General features: G+C 39.7%; 1 protein-coding gene across 1 annotated transcript in view; it reads left to right on the top strand.

The window, feature by feature from the left end:
* UBR1 (ubiquitin protein ligase E3 component n-recognin 1) overlaps positions 1 to 17,834 on the top strand; it is a 228,767-nt gene that overhangs the window by 78,318 nt on the left and 132,615 nt on the right. The window contains exon 6 of the mRNA XM_054452124.1: positions 15,367 to 15,623. Coding sequence (XP_054308099.1) covers positions 15,367 to 15,623 — 257 coding nt within the window. The remainder of the gene's footprint in view (positions 1 to 15,366; positions 15,624 to 17,834) is intronic.

The following is a 17,834-nucleotide window of genomic DNA, read 5'->3' as shown; positions in this document are numbered from 1 at the left end:
TTTTTTTTTTTGAGCCAAGGTCTCTCTCTGTCTCCCAGGCTGGAGTGCAGTGGCAAGATCTTGGCTCACTGAAACCTCCGCCTCCCGGGTTCAAGCGATTCTCCTGCCTCAGCCTTCCAAGTAGCTGGGATTACAGGTGCCTGCCACCACGCCTGGTTAATTTTTGTATTTTTAGTAAAGAGAGGGGTTTCACCATGTTGGCCAGGTCTTGAACTCCTGACCTCAGGCAATCTGCCCACCTCAGCCTCCCAAATTGCTGGGATTATAGGCGTGAGTCACCGTGCCCAGCCAATTTTTTAAATATTTTTAGTAGAGGTGGGGTTTCACCATGCTGGCCAGACTGGTCTCGAACTCCTGACCTCAAGTGATCCACCCACCTCGGCCTCCCCAGTTGCTGGGATTACAGATGTGAGCCATCGCACCTGGCCTTGGTTGTGTCATATATTGAGAGGAAAGACAAGATTTTAGGAGAGGAAAGGAGAAAGGCCGATCAAGAGTTTTGTTATCCCTGTCTCAGTAGACGACACCTCCATCATAGCTCTTGAACACAAATAATTCTGTCTCCACCCATGTAGTCCAAGTCACTTTCTGTTGTCTTGGCTACTGCAGTGACTTCTTAAGTGGTCTCTTTGCTTCCACTGTTGCCCTCTTCCTGTCCATTCTGCACAGAACAACCAGAGTAATCTTTTAAAGATTAAATGAGATCATGTCAGTCTCCTACTTAAATCCTCAGTGGCTTTCTCTTATACTTAGAATAAAGTCTAAACTCATTACAAGCCTTCAAGAGTTTGCCTGGTCCAGCCCCTACATCTCCACCTCATTTCCTATTACATTCTCCTCACTCATCCTGGCCTGTTAGTACAAGCCCAAGCTATATTTTGGTTTAGGGTCTGTGCTGTTTGCTTTTCCTGGAGTGTTCTTCCTCTGCTTTTTCTTAATACACACCCTGTCTAAAAGATGAGTTCCTCTTATTCTCTGTCAAAGCAACCTGTTTATTTCTCCCATTTCAAATAGTACAATCTCTAATTACGGTATTGTCTTTATTTACTTAGCGAAATGTCTGTTTCTTCCTCCAGAGGGAGAGGTAAGTTCCATGAAGGGAAGGATCATGTGTGACTTGTTCATTGATGCATCTTTTTTTTTGAGACGGAGTCTTGCTCTGTCGCCAGGCTGGAGTACATGGTGCCATCTCGGCTCACTGCAACCTCCGCCTCCCGGATTCAAGCGATTCTCCTGCCTCAGCCTCCTGAGTAGCTGGGACTACAGGGGCATGCCACCGCGCCCAGCTAATTTTTGTAGTTTTAGTAGAGATGGGGTTTCACCATGTTGGCCAGGATGGTCTCGATCTCTTGACCTCATGATCCGCCTGCCTCAGCCTCCCAAAGTGCTGGGATTACAGGTATGAGCCACCGTGCCTGTCCACATTGATGTATCTTGGTATGTGATTGATACAGAAGACACTTAAATATTTTTAAATGAATGAATAACTGAGGATCAACATTAATGGTTCATTGTAGTAAGATCAGTAGTGATTGGTGGCTGGAGGTTGTAGATGGAAAAAAGAGGGAATGAGCCAGCATGTTAGGGTAGTGGCTAACCTTGGAGTCCAGGCTGAACAGGGAGGCAATAAAAACCAAAACGGGAAATCTGGAGGGAATGGGTGGGATTGAGGTGTTAAAGGGCATGAGGTTGACATAAGTGGGAGGACTGAACTTTGTGGGCAGAAAGGGGCATTTTAGAATTTGAGTACATGGGGGCACATCAAGTTTTTGTGATGGTAGAGCCAGGTTAAAGGCACCTCTTGGCCTGGTGCGGTGGCTCACACCTGTAATCCCAGCAGTTTGGGAGGTCGAGGTGGGTGGATTATGAGGTCAGGAGATCAAGACCATCCTGGCTAACATGGTGAAACCCCTTCTCGACTAAAAATACAAAAAATTAGCCAGGCATGATGGTGGGCGCTTGTAGTCCCAGCTACTTGGGAGGCTGATACAGGAGAATGGTGTGAACCCGGGAGATGGAGCTTGCAGTGAGCTGAGATCACACCACTGCACTCCAGTCTGGGCAACAGAGTGAGACTCCGTCTAAAAAAAAAAGAGGCACGTCTTATGTGTTCCTATAGCACCCTTTCCATACTCCTGTTTTATGTAGCATGTCTCAGACTGTACTCTACGTTATCTGTTTACTATGTGTCTTTCCTTCTAGACAGTGAAGTTCTTGAAGGCCTGAACTGTTTCTTGTTCACAGCTGTATCTCTAGTTTCTAGCACATTGCTTCAAAGTTTTTATTGAATGCATGACTGAATGAATAAGACACTGAGGTAGAGAGGAGGTAGAGATAATAGAAGCTGAGACTGTTAAGAGATATTAACATTATTGAGATATAATTTACATATAATAAAAAATGTACCATTTAAGGCGTTTCTTGGATAAATTTTAACAAATGTGTATACTTGTGTGACTACCACCGAATCAGGTTATAGAATATTTCTGTTATTTCCCAAAGTTGTCTCCTGCTCAACTGGGAGGATTTTTTAAAAGTTTAATATTGTTATGCTTACGCAATAATCATTATGGAAATCAAAGAAAAACGTACCCATAATCTCATATCTATAGGGGAACTTTTTTTTGTTTGTTTTTTTGGAGACAGGCTGGAGCGCAGTGGCACAATCTTGGCTCACTGAAACCTCCGCCTCCCGGGTTCAAGCAATTCTCTTGCCTCAGCCTCCCGAGTAGCTGGGATTACAGGTGCGCACCACCATGCCCAGCTAATTTTTGTATTTTTAGTAGAGACGGGATTTTGCCATGTTGGCTGGGCTGGTCTCAAATTCCTGACCTCAGGTGATCCACCCGCCTTCCCAAAGTGCTGGGATTACAGGTGTGAGCCACCGTGCCTGGGCTATAGGGGATCTTTAAAATATAACATAATCTCTTGACTTCAAAATAGAAGTGAGGAGTTATATGTGATTTTAATTGGAGATGATTTTCCTTAGAAATTTGAATCTATATTGTTTTAGGCCGGAGCACAGTTCTGTGTAGTAAGGACACACTCTGAGTGGGAAAACTGATGAAAACGTAGGTCTTTTGAGTCCTAACTGAAGTACTTTGTCACCAGATCTTAGCAAGACCTAATGGCTTTTGTTTTTTCACCATCTCATAATTTCTATTTTGGGGAGTTAGGAAAATTGTGATTTTTTAATACCAGATTCTATAGAATTAGATGTGAAATTGAGTCCTAAAACCCTAAGTCAAAATGACTGATTCAGCCCCACTAACTAAGAGTCTAGGGAAGGAACAGTAACTTAGTGTAGATGTGCTAGTGCTGGAAACTGACTTCTTATAATACCAAACATTATCCTGCAAATGAAAAGGTTTTTGTCCTCAGTACTGCACAAAGAGTGTGTCTGGATAGATACTTTTATAAATCAGTGATACAGATGAACCAGTGAAATACAGGCATACCTTATTTTATTGAGCTTCATTATTGTGCTTTGTAGATAATCAGTTCTTTACAAATTGAAAGTCTATGGCAACCCTGTCTCAAGGAAGTCTTTCAGTGCCATTTTTCAACATTGTGTGCTCACTTCGTGTCATTGTGTCACATTTTGGTAATTCTCACAATATTTCAAACTTTTTCATTATTATATCTGTTATGATGATCTGTGATCAGTGACCTTTGATGTTACTATTTTAATTATTTTGGGGTACCATGAACCACATCCATAAAAGACAGCAAACATAATAAAAAAATATTGTGTTTGTTCTGATTGCCCCACTGACCAGCTACTTGCCCATCTCTCTCCATCTCCTTGGGCATCCCTATACCCTAAGATGGGACAATACTAAAATTAAGCCAGTTAACCCTACAATGGCCTCTAAGTATTCTAGTGAAAAGGAAAGTTCAACATTTCTCACTTTAAATCAAAAGCTAGAAATGTGAAGCTTAGTGAGGAAGGCTGTTGAAAGCTGACATAGGCCAAGAGTTATGCCTCTTGTGCCAAGCAGTTAGCCAAGTTGTGAATGCAAAGGAAAAGTTCTTGAAGGAAATTAAAAGTGCTACTCTAGTGAACAGACAAATATAAGAAAGTGAAACAGCCTTACTGATGATGTGGAAAAAGTTTTAGTGCTCTGGATAGAAGATTGAACCAGCCACAATATTTCCTTAAGGCAAAGCCTAATTGAAGAGCAAGGCCCTCACTCTCTTCAGTTCTCCAAAGGCTAAGAGAAGTGAGGAAGCTGCAGAAGAAAAGTTGGAAGCTGGCAGAGGTTGTTTCATGAGGTTTAAGGAAAGAAGCCATCTCCGCAACATAAAAGTGCAGCGTGAAGCAGTAAGTGCTGATTGATGGAGAAGCTGCAGCAAGTTATCCAGAAGATCTAGCTAAGATAATTGATGAAGGTGGCTACACTAAACAGATTTTCCATGTAAACGAAACAGCCTTCTGTTGGAAGAAGATGCCGTCTAGAGCTTTCATAGCTAGAGAGAAGTCAATGCCTGGCTTCAAAGGACAGGCTGACTCTCTTGCTAGTGGCTAATGCAGCTGGTAATTTTAAGTTGAAGCCAGTTTCCATTTACCATTCAGAAAATCCAAGAATCCTTAAGAATTATGCTACTCTGAGTATGTTGAATAAATGGAACTAGAAAGCCTGGATGACAGCACATCTGTTATAACATGATTTACTGAATATTTTAAGTCCACTGTAGAGAACTGCTGAGAAAAAAAAAGATTCTTTTCAAAATATTACTGATCATTGACAATACATTTGGTCACCCAAAAGCTCTGATGGAGATATACAAGAAGATAAATGTTATTTTCATGCCTGCTAACACAACATCCCGTGGATCAAGGAGTAATTGCAACTTTCAACTCTTACTATTTAAGAAACACATTTCATAAAACTATAGCTTTCATAAATTATGATTCCTCTGATAGATGTGGGCAAAGTCAGTTGAAAAACTTTTGGAAAGGACTCAGCATTCTAGATGCCATTAGGAACATTCATGGTTTGTGGGAGGAGGTCAAAATATCAACATGAACAGGAGTTTGGAAGAAGTTGATTCCAACCCTCATGGATGACTTTGAGGGGTTCAAGACTTTAGTAGAGGAAGTAACTGCAGATGTGGTAGAAATAACAAGAGAACTAGAATTAGAAGTGGAGGTTGAAGTTATGACTGAATTGCTGCAAACCCATGATAAAACTTAATGGATGAGGAATTGCTTTTTCTGGATGAGCAGAGAAAGTGGTTTCTTGAGATGGAATCTACTTTTGGTGAAGATGCTGTGAACATTGTTTAAATAAGAACAAAGGATTTAGAATATTCCATAAACATAGTTGATAAAGCAGCTGCAGAGTTGGCAAGGATTGACTCCAGTTTTGAAAGAAGTTCTGCCATAGGTAACATGCTATCACATGCTGCAGAGAAATCTTTCGTGAAAAGGTCAATAAATGTGGCAGACTTCATGGATGTCTTATTTTAAAAAATTGCCTGGTCGGGCGTGGTGGCTCACGGCTGTAATCCCAGCACTTTGGGAGGCCGAGGTGGGCGGATTGCCTAAAGTCAGGAGTTTGAGACCAGCCTGACCAACATGGTGAAACCCCATCTCCACCAAAAATACAAAAATGAGCCAGGCACCTGTAATCCCAGCTACTCGGAAGACTGAGGGAGGAGAATTGCTTCAACCCGGGAGGCGGAGATTGCAGTGAGCCCAGATTGTGCCACTGCACTCCAGCCTGGGGGATAGAGTGAGACTCTGTCTCAGAAAAAAAAAAAAAAAGAAATTGCCATAGCCACCCCCATGTTTAGCAATTACCAACCTAATCAGTCAGCCATTAATATTGAGAGAAGACCCCCCTATCAGCAAAAAGATGACAACTTTCTAAAGACTCAGATGATCATTAGCATTTTTTAGCAGTATTTTAACATTAAGTACATTTTTAAAGACTTTATACTATTGCACTCTTAGTATAGTGTAGTGTAAACATAACTTTCATATGCATTGGGAAACCAAAAAAATTTGTGCGACTCACTTTATATTCACTCTATTGTGGTAGTCTTAAACTGAACCCGAAATGTCTCTGAGGTATGCCTGTATCTTGCCCATCCTTTCTTTGGATTCTGACTTTGAGGGTTACTTCGGAGTTCCCTTGCTGCCACTTTATCCATTTCTGTAAAGGTATTAAGCATATGCTGTGCTCTGTGAAATAATTTTCCTTAAGCTTTTAACCCCTTGCCTCAGATGACCTAACACAAAATATTAAGACCTCTAATGCCAGGTGATTTACTATGACCGCCTATATGTTCTTTCAAGATATTTTCAGTTAACATGCCTCCTCTTGAATATACCATAGTTGATGAGCTTAGTTTTTTTTTAAGCATTTGGTACAGCCTTTTTTTTTTTTTTTTTTTTTTAATGTTGTCACGCTCTAATACTAATCTGAGTGCTTATGGAAATATGCTGTGGTAAATAAATGTTACTGATAAGACTCCAGTAGAGTTAGTGCACTTTCCTAAGTGCCCACTTGCTGCCCGGGAATGACACAGACCCTGTCCAGAATGGAGTCTACTGTTACTCACTTGAATATAATTCTCTTTCTAATAGTTTACTTAATGCCACTCTTCAGAACAAAGTCTGTTTGACTTGTTTAGAGGAGTGAAGCTATAACTACTTAATGTCTTTATGGACTACCTTTTAAAATGCCTTTGAAGTTTTGGTATTTATGGGTAAGCTAGAAATGACTTTAGCCACTGGAGGGAAAGTCTGTTAATTTATCAATTTTTTAAAAATACACACATGTTCTGCCTTGTAATTTAAGAGAGGATTTTAGTTGGTTTGCAGATATATATTCCATACAGCAGAAAGAGAATATGAAATAGATACCTCAGAGTTTATGAAAGCAGATTTTACTTATCCAGATACTTCAAGGAAAGCCTAGAAAATTGGGGCATGACCTATGACAGAGACAAGAGAATACAACAAATAGGACAAAGAGAATTTGTCCCTTAGGAGGGACAAAATGTTTTCAAAAACCAAATTCTGACAGCATGCTTATACGTTATCGCAACAGGAAAGAAAAGAGAGTGGACTTGTCACGTGGCTCTATATTTGACTCTGGCTTATTTTATCAATGCCATAAAGACATAGAAGACTTATCATATTTACAGACAGTACAAGGCTGGTAGGGGTAACAAGTAAAGGATAAATCCCATATAGGCTGAATATTGTGTCAAAACTAACTTAATTGTGATGAAAGTAAAGCCTTATGTCTAGGTTCGTTTGGTATAGGACTAGGTCTCTTACATGTGATTGATCTAAGGGTTTTAGTTGTCTGCACTTTCACTAAGTCATGTGATGTGGCAGCCAAAGAATGCTCTGCTTGCAGGAGCTAGGAAAAAGAGGATTTAAAATATATATAAAAAAGAAAAGAAAAAAGAAAAAGAAATAGAAAAAAATTTAAAAAGAAAAAAGGAATGTGAGAATGTGATATTTTTGTTGTTTGTTTGCGTTTTTTTTTTGAGATGGAGTTTCACTCTGTCGTCCAGGCTGGAGTGTGGTGGCGTGATGTCAGCTCACTGCAACCTCTGCCTCCCAGGTTCAAGCGATTCTCCTGCCTCAGCCTCCCGAGCTGGGACTACAGGTGTGCACCACCACACCTGGCTAATTTTTTTGTATTTTTAGTAGAGATGGGGTTTCATCATGTCGGCCAGGCTGGTCTTGAACTCCTGACCTCAAGTAATCCGCCCGCCTCAGCCTCCCAAAGTGTTGGGATTACAGGCTGAGCCACCGCGCCTTTTCAGAATGTGATCTTTTGAAGCAGTTTAGTGCTCAGGATAAGGAAGGTAATAAATAGTCCTATTCCTCTTTATGGAAGCATGTTGTGCAGTTTCATAAGGGTAATCAACTTGGAGAGTGGTCAGGATACCATGTCTTTAGGGCTGCCCAAATTTCTTTATTCTCTTTGTTTCGGTTTAGCCATGAAATGAAGAGACTAGAAATGAGAGACATAATAGTTATTTTCATTTATTTGAAAAGACTGATGAAAAAGCAGAGTGAATTATATTGGTTTATTTCAGTAACAGGATAAAAGTTACAGGAAGGTAGGTTTTAGCTTAGTTATGAGCTTGCTTTTTTTTTTTTTTTTTTTTGGAGACAGAGCCTCACTCTGTTCCCCAGGCTGAAGTGCAGTGGTGCGATCAGGGCTTGCTGCAGCCTCAACCTCCTGGGCTCAGGTGATCCTCCCACTCAGGTACCCAGCCTGAGTACCTGGGACTACAGGCTCATGCTACCATGCCCAGCTAATTTTTGTGTTTTTTTGTAGAGATGGGGTTTTACCATGTTGCCTACGCTGGTCTTGAACTTCTGGGCTGCAGTGATATGCCTGCCTTGGCCTCCCAAAGGGCTAGGGTTATAGGCATGAGCCATTGTGCCTGGTTGCTGTAAACCTTTGAGTCTGTAGAATAATATTAGAAGAAAACATTGTATAATCAAAGATTTTTGGTACCTAGAGATGCTCTAATTATTACTAATCCATAGTGGCTGTGAAAAATGGAAGCGCCTCCAGGTTCTGTTACCACTTTAAAAAGAATTAGAAAAACAATTACAAGGCTCTGAAGGCTCTGTAGATGTCTAGCAGTTGTTTAAGGAAGGTCAAATTGTGGTTTAAACAAAACTAATCTACTTAAGTAAGTTCCTTTTTCAGAATGATGTTCCCAAACAGGCATCTAAGCCCTTGGGTCAGAGTTGAAAACATATCTCTAGTCTCCTTGGGGATGAGGGAAATGTTTGGAATGTTTGGGAATTTTAATGTTGAGAACTTGTTAAGAACTTGTTTTTTACGGAATAGTCAATTAGGAAAGCTTTCCCTTAATTCCAAACAGTTATTTTTTTTTTCCTGGACTTGGTACTTAAAAATTCTTAATTTTATTTCTGTTGAAAATGGGGGAAAATTTTAAAAACAACCAACCAAAGGCAAAAAATCAAACCTATTTTAGTTGAAAAAAATTTTCCACAGTTTGGCAATAATGGAAAACATTTTTGTGAAGAGTGTAACTGAACTTTATTTCCTATAAAAATTCTAGGCTGGGCGCGGTGGCTCACGCCTGTAATCCCAGCACTTTGGGAAGCCGAGGCAGGCAGATTACAAGGTCAAGAGATTGAGACCATCCTGGCCAACATGGTGAAACCCCGTTTCTACTAAAAATACAAAAATTAGCTGGTTGGGGTGGCACGAGCCTGTAGTCCCAGCTACTTGGGAGGCTGAGGCAGGAGAATCGCTTGAACCCAGGAGGCTGAGGTTGCAGTGAGCCAAGATCGTGCCACTGCATTCCAGCCTGGTGACAGAGCAAGACTCTGTCTTTAAAAAAAAAAAAAAAAAAAAAAAAGAATTCTATACACAAAGTTATAGAAGGCTTAATGTTTTCAAAATTTGCTTTGTTTTCTCTGGCAAGAAATGTGTAGCATTTAGCAATTAACTGATAACTTTTATTGTGTACTTGTGCTAGGCCTATAGGATACAGGGATTTGAAGGGCAAAGTTCCTTTCCTCAGGGAGCTTACATTCTAATTGAAGAGGCTAGATGTACACATTTAAAGGTAATTAATGATATCAGCCAGTGGTATAAGTACAGAATGAGTACCTCCTTCAAATGCTATATTAGAATTACAGAAGAAAAATTTTCTTGGGCTGATCAATGAAGGATTCACTAAGGTTGGCCTTGAGCTGGGCCTTGAGGGATAAATAAGTTGGTGTGGGGGTGGAGGGACAGAGAGCTAGTAGTGAGACTGATGGAGAGGGTATTTAAAGCATCAGCACCCAGACATTCTGTCCAAATCAGCCAAGAGTATAATTTGTTTTGTTTTTTGAGATGGGGTCTCACTCTGTTGCCCAGGCTGGAGTGCAGCGGCATGATCTCCGCTCACTGCAACCTCTCCCTCTCTGACTCAAGCAATTCTCCCACCTCAGCCTCCCGAATAGCTGGGACCGCAGGTATGTGCCACCACGTCTGGCTAATTTTTTTGTTTGTTTTTATTTTGAGATGGTGTGCAGAGGCATGATCTCAGCTCACTGCAACCTCCACCTCCCGGGTTCAAGTGATTCTCCTGCCTCAGCCTCCTGAGTAGCTGGGATTACAGGTGCACACCACCACACCTGGCTAATTTTTGTATTTTTAGTAGAGACGGGGTTTCACCATGTTGCCTAGGCTGGTCTCAAACTCCTGAGCTCAAGTGATCCACCCACCTCAGCCTCCCATAGTGCTGGGATTACAGCCACCATGCCCAGCCATAATGTTTTAAAATATCAATTATTCATGATAAAGCATGTGATGACAGATATAATTTAAGAATATTTAGTAGCCTTCAGTAGTGTTCAGTAGTTGTTAGCTAAGAGGCTTCATTTATAATTGTAATTACAAAGAAGGCAATAGTTAAAGCAAAAATTAAGAAGGCAAAACTTTATTGTTTTGTTTTGTTTTACCATTACTGGTTGAGTATCCCTTGTGTTTTGGAATTTGGATTTTTTCAGATTTTGGAATATTTGTATTATATTGGTTGAACATTCCAAATCTGAAAATCTAAAATCCAAGATGTTATAATGAGCATTTCCTTTGAGTGTCTTGGTTTCTGATTTTTGGGTGTGGGATGCCCAACCTATTATGTGAAATTGAACAAGCCAGTAAAGGTAGATTTTAAAACTGTGTATTTGGCCAGATGCAGTGGCTCACGCCTGTAATCCCAGCACTTTGGGAGGCCGAGGTGGGCGGATCACCTGAGGTCAGGAGTTCAAGACCAGCCTGACCAACATGGAAAAACCCCATCTCTACTAAAAATACAAAATCAGCCAGGCGTGGTGGCACGTTCCTGTAATCCCAGCTACTTGGGAGGCTGAGGCAGGAGAATTGCTTGAACCTGGGAGGCGGAGGTTGCATGAGCCGAGATCGTGCCATTGCACTCCAGCCTGGGCAAGAGCGAAACTCCACCTCAAAAAAAATAAAAATAAAGATAAATAAATAAATAAAAACTGTATATTTATGTTTTGTTTAGTAGAATGGGCACTGAACTTTAGGACTTAGGATACCTAGTTCTGTTCCTGACATTGGTAACAACTGGTTGTTTGATGATTTTGGACAAGTCAGTTTACTTCCCTGTGATTCAGCTTTCTCATCTATAAAATGTGAGAGGCTTGTACTCTTTTTTACTCTCAAATTTCTTCTACTCTTAACAAGAGAAATTGAAAAGAGCTAGTTCTATGCCTCCTATAATTAAATAGAACAGTAAGGTTTTTTGTTTGGTTTGTAGCGCTGAATATGCAAGTTTTTTTTTTTTTTTTCATTTAGTGCTGTTGATGAAAAGAACCTTAGGTATAACATAGAACATTAAATATTATCTCTATGTTAGTATGTAGTTGTTGCCAGGTATGTAGAGAAAAGTTGTTTGTGTATGAGTACCCCAGAAAAGTTGGAGTAGGAATACTGGAAGGTATATTTATTTTTAAAAGGTATTAGTAAAATAAATTTTAAAATTATGAAATTACTTCCAAAATATGGACTCACTGTAAGGATATTACTCATTAGATAAGCAGAGTAATGAATTCCATGAAAATATGCTAAAATCTCACCACCCATTTCTGTTAACATTTTGTTAAATAGTCCTCATGATTTTTCTCTATGTAAATATAAATATAATATTTAACCAAATTGAGATTTTATATATACTGCTTTGTAACCTACTTTACTGAACTGTTTGTTATTAATGCCTTTCCATATTAGTAAATAAACCTCTTCAGCATCATTTCTTTTTTGTTTTAATCTTAGACTATAAAAAAAGTTGCATAAATTGTAGCACAGTGCTTTTACCTCCCTCTTCCTGTTTCCTGTAATGTTAACATTTTACATAACCATAGTATAATTATCAAGGACAGGAAATTAATATTAATACTAACTACAGATCTGATTTACATTTCATCAGTTTTCCCACGAATGTGCTTTTTCTATTCCAGGATCACACCCAGGATCCCAGTTACAGTTAGTTATCTCTCTCTCGTCTCCAGTCTGTAATAATGTCTTGATCTTTCCTTGTTTTCATGACCGTAACACTTTTAGAGTACTTTGCAGTTACTGTATGGAATGTTCCTCATTTTGGGTTTGTATGATATTTTCTCATGATTGGAATTAGATATACATTTTGGGCAAAAATAACACAAAAGTCAGCCAGGTGCTGTGGCATGAGCCTGTAGTCCCAGTCAGATCCATGTCCTTGGGAGGTGGGGAGGATCGCTTGAGCCCAAGATTCGAGACCAACCTAGGTGAGACCCCTTCTCTATTAAAAAGAAAAAAAGCATAATACAATAATGTGGTGTCTTTCTCTCTGTTACTGTCTTTCCCATTGGAGATACTTTGAGACCATTTGGCATCATTTTTTATATATTTATTTATTTTTGGTTGAGATGGAGTCCCACTCTGTCGCCCAGGCTGGAATGCAGTGGCGCAATCTCAGCTCACTGCAAACTCCGCGTCCCGGGTTCACGCCATTCTCCTGCCTCAGCCTCCCAAGTAGCTGGGACTACAGGCGCCCGCCACCATGCCCGGCTAATTTTGTTTTGTATTTTTAGTAGAGATGGGGTTTCACCTTGTTAGTGAGGATGGTCTTGATCTCCTGACCTCGTAGTCTGCCCACCTCGGCCTCCCAAAGTGCTGGGATTACGGGCATGAGCCACCGCACCCGGCCAGCATCATTTTTAAATGGGCGTATTATCTCATGTAGTTTTTTTTTTTGAGATGGAGTCTCACTCTGTCACCCAGGCTGGAGTGCAGTGGCGTGATCTCAGCTCACCGCAACTTCTGCCTCTCGGGTTCAAGCAATTCTCGTGCCTCAGACTCCCAAGTAGCTGGGATTACAGGTGCATGCCACCATGCCTGGCCCATTTTTGTATTTTTAGTAGAGACGGGGTTTCAGCATGTTGGGCAGGCTGGTCTCGAACTCCTGACCTCAAGTGATCCACCCGCCTTGGCTTCCCAAAGTGCTGGGATTACAGGCATGAGCCACCATGTGCACCAGGCCTCATGTAGATTTTTTAGAAGTTTTTTTTGTTGTTGTTAGTTGCAAAAGTATTGACACTTGTCTAACAAAGTCAAACAATGTAACATTGTTGAAAGTAAAAATGTGACAATCCCTAATTCTTTTCCCCAGTTCCTTCCGGTCTGTGTAGCCATTATTAATAGTTTGTTGTTTCTCCTTTCAGACCCTTAGTCTATGTTTAGGGAAGCATAGGCAAAGATGTGCCTCCACATGTATTAAATTAGAAAACCCAGCTACTTGGGAGGCTGAGGCAGGAAAATCGCTTGAACCCAGGTGGTAGAGGTTGCAGTGAGCTGAGATGGTGCCATGGCACTCCAGCCTGGATGACAAGAGCGAAATTTCATCTCAAAAGAAAGAAAGAAAGAAAGAAAACCCAAATGTGTGGAAATTTTAAAAGTATATATAATTTTTTACTTTTTACAAAAATGAAATTATATTTAAAGCTTCTTTTTCCACTTAACGGTATTTATGACATTCTGACTGCACTGAGTGGTATGACTTTACCACAGTGGATATACCTTTATTGATAGACATTTAGGTGGACTTCATCTTTTCAGTTACAAGTGATGTTATAGTGCACATCTGGTGGATGTAAATATATATTTTCACACTTGGACGAGTGTGGCTAAATGATAGATTATTACCATGTCTTCACGGACATTCAGGTTTTTAATTTTTTGCTGTTATGAATAACTGTACATGAAATGTATAGGATTGAAAAAGTTTTTAAATGATTTCAAATAGATAATGTATATACAGTAAAAAATTAAAACAGTAAAAAAGTTAACACAGTGAACGCTAAGTCTTTCCTAGGCTCTTTCTACTGCTAAGAGTTTATTTTGAATCCTTTCAGAGATTTTTGTATTCAGATATAAACATATACAGATACATCTCCTTCACCTCTTCTTTTTTCTTTTCGTCCCTTCTCCCAGTATAAATGGTAGCACATTATACTCACTGTTCTGTACCTTTTGCTTTATGTTCCATATCAGGATATAGATCTGTGCCCTCTCCTTTTTTATAATGTCCCATGATTTATTCAGCTCTTGTTTTGGGACATTTTGGTTGTTTCCAGTCTTTGATGATTAAAAATAGTCATGCTACAAAAAAAAAAAATACTTTCTTTTTACATGTTTATCGGAGGAATAAATTCCTAGAATGGGCATTTCTGGGTCAAAATATATGTAAATCTAAAATTTTAATAACTATCTACAAATTGCCCTTTAGAGAATGGACTAATTTCTATAGTAATACCTAATGTAAACATATTTTTCATAAAGTTTTAATTGTGAATGGAATATTGAGGTTGAATTTATTTGTGAATGGAATATTGAGGTTCATTAGTGCAAACTAAAAAAGTCTTATATATAATCAAATATCTGTAACTTTCCTTAATGACCTGTTATGGAACCTTATCTAAAATCTTAATTCTAATTATATTAGCTTGTAAAACTCCTTGGATAAGTTTTTGTTGTTGTTTTTAAATGATGTGCCTTGAGTCAAATGTGTTTTGTTTTTGTTTGTTTTTTAAGAGACAAGGTCTCCCTATGTATTGTCCAGGCTGAAGTGCAGTGGCTATTCACAGGCACACGCTACAGCCTTGAACTCCTGGGCTCAAGCAGTCCTTCCACTTCAGCCTCCTGAGATGGGACTATAGGTGGGAAAGCACTGTTGGCCTAGTTAGCATTTGATATTGCCAGTTTTTTATTTTGGCCACTATACTAAGTTGTGCAGGGGTATCTCATTGTCATTTTAATTTGTGCTTCCCTAATGACTAATAATGTAAGCATGTTTTCACATGCAAATAAGCCATCTGTAACAGTTTCTTTTAAAGAGCAGAAGGTTTTACTTTTGATGAGGTCCAATTTATCTAGTTTTTTTCCTTTTATGGTTAGTGGTTTTTGTGTTTACAAAACTTTGGCCTATGTTCATTTCAATCTCTTGTTAAATACTCTGGTTTCCTAAAACAAAGTGTTTGATGAATGCATTGTCTGTATAGCCTGTGACTGATAATAGAACCACCTTCACATAGCAGGAATTGGCCATTTCAGAAGGGAAGGATAATTCTTACTACAGCTACTCTTCTTTTTTTTTTTTTTTCAGATACCGGTGGTATGTGAGCAGTTGCTTATTTCCAAGCTTAATTTTTTTTAATCACCCACTTTCCTTCTGTATTGGTGAAAGATGAAATATATTGTAAATTACTTTGAAATTATAGAATTATGTCATTACTTGTGCCCCTAGATGATTAAGAAGTAACTTGTAAGTCAGTCTAATTTTCATCTTCTTTTCTTTCAGTGGTGGGATCAGCAAGTTGATTTTTATACTGCTTTCTTGCATCATTTGGCACAATTGGTGCCAGAAATTTACTTTGCTGAAATGGACCCAGACTTGGAAAAGCAGGAGGAAAGTGTACAAATGTCAATATTCACTCCACTGGAATGGTACTTATTTGGAGAAGATCCAGATATTTGCTTAGAGAAATTGAAGCACAGTGGAGCATTTCAGCTTTGTGGGAAGGTTTTCAAAAGTGGAGAGACAACCTATTCTTGCAGGTAAGAATTAGAAATTTATAGGATTGATTATAATTATTAAAATCCTTTTTTTTTGTTTGTTTTTTGAAACAGAGTCTTGCTGTGTGACCCAGGCTGGAGTGCAGTGGTGCGATCTCTGGTCACTGCAACCTCTGCCTCCCAGGTTCAAGCAATTCTCCTGCCTCAGCCTCCCAAGTAGCTAGGATTACGGTGCCCGCCACCACATCTGGCTGGGATTACAGGCACCCACCACCACGCCTGGCTAATTTTCATATTTTTAGTAGAGACGAGGTTTCACCATGTTGGCTAGGCTGGTCTCAAACTCCTGGCCTCAAGTGATCCACATGCCTCAGCCTCACAAAGTGCTGGGATTACAGGCATGAGCCACCGTGCCCCGGCCAAGTATTACAGTCTTGGTATTTTGTATCTATTTCATGATGTACTTTTCTTGGTTTATTGCTATTTGTAATACATTTAATCTTATTAACTTTCTTTTATTATACTGTTATAGTGTAGTTTTTGCTAGTACAGCTTGTTTCTGAATATATATGTCTTCCAGTTAAATAGTGCTCACTGTTTCTTCCTGTTCTCCAACAGAATGTCAGTGATAGATTTTTGCCTTGTTCATAATATATCCAGCATACTCTTACCTGAAACTGTTTGGGGCCATTTCAGAATTCTGAATACTTTCCCAGCAGAGTCAGGGCGGGACACTGTAATCAAACACAATCTTTCTTTAAGAAATCTGTGAATATTCATAACAAGTAGTATAAATCATGCCTGTAGTCTCATGTCATTTAAAGTAATTTTTTGCCACCAAGTCAGAGTTGTTGCCAAACCTACAAAAATCCCAGAACCTCTCAGTTTTGGAGCTATTTGGATTTCAGAGTCTGGCATAAGGGATTTTGAACCTGTAGAAACAGTTGTAATTTAGTTGAATAGAAGAGGCCAGTGGTAGGGAAACTGAAAGCAACTTTAGGCTTTTTATTCTTTGTGAGAGCAGTGCCTTAAACTTCGTGACAGCACAGAGAATGTTTTTACTCCCTACCTCTGCCTGAAATTTGAAATTTAGTTTTCCTTCTTTATTAGAGCTAGTTTAGGTTAGGAGTGTAAAGTTTTAGACTTTATAAATACAGAGAATTGTTTTTACTTCCTTATAATTCTAGGCCTGACTGGTTTATGTACAGTTAACAGTTGTTTAGAACATACAATCTTTCTTTATCCTGTTCTTTTCTCAGGGAAAAAAAAATAGCCTCGGCCAGGCGCTGTGGTCACGCCTGTAATCCCAGCACTTTGGGAGGCCGAGGCGGGTGCATCACGAGGTCAGGAGTTCAAGACCAGCCTGGCCAAGATGGGAAACCCCGTCTCTGCTAAAACTACAAAAATTAGCCAGGTGTGGTGGTGGGTGCCTGTGATCCCAGCTACTCGGGAGGCTGAGGCAGAGAGTTGCTTGAACCTGGGAGACGGAGGTTGCGGTGAGCCAAGATTGTGCCGCTGCACTCCAGCTTGGGCAACAGAGCGAGACTCCATCTCAAAAACAAACAAAAAAAATGGTCTTTGCATTTTGTGTACCATGTTGCTATATACCATAGTAAGGGTCATTTATATTCTCACATATTTTTAGCTAAAGCCCAATCAGTTTCAATTAAAGCATACTAGACATTTGCAGACCTCAGGTCTCCAAAAGTTTCATGGAGATATTTTTAATTGTTACAACTGGAGATGAAGGTACTGGCATCTAGTGTGTAGAGGCCAAGATTCCTGCTAAACATCCTAATTAACAGGACAGTCTGGTTCATCCCCGATAAATGATTATCTGGCCCAAAATGTCAGTAGTATTAAGGTTGAAAAATCCTACTCTAAATAGGTCTATAGATCATATATATTTTACAGAATATTATTAGACAACCTGTATTTCCTGTTAGCCTTTTAAGTTGTTGTTGCTGTTGTTTTTTTTGTTTGTTTGTTTTTGAAACAGTTTCGCTCTTGTTGCCTAGGCTACAGTGCAGTGGCGCTATCTCAGCTCACCCGCAACCTCCACCTCCCAGGTTCAAGCAATTTTCCTGCCTCAACCTCCTGAGTAGCTGGGCTTGCAGGCATGCACCACCATGCCTGGCTAATTTTTTGTATTTTTAGTAGAGACGGGGTTTCTCCATGTTGGTCAGGCTGGTCTCGAACTCCCAACCTCAGGTGATCTGCCCACCTTTGGCCTCCCAAAGTGCTGGGATTACA

This window comes from Pongo pygmaeus, chromosome 16, assembly GCF_028885625.2.
Source record: "Pongo pygmaeus isolate AG05252 chromosome 16, NHGRI_mPonPyg2-v2.0_pri, whole genome shotgun sequence".
NCBI classification, from domain to species: domain Eukaryota; kingdom Metazoa; phylum Chordata; class Mammalia; order Primates; family Hominidae; genus Pongo; species Pongo pygmaeus.
The sequence above is the reverse complement of the archived record's forward strand: the minus strand, read 5'-3'. Positions and strand labels throughout refer to the sequence as shown.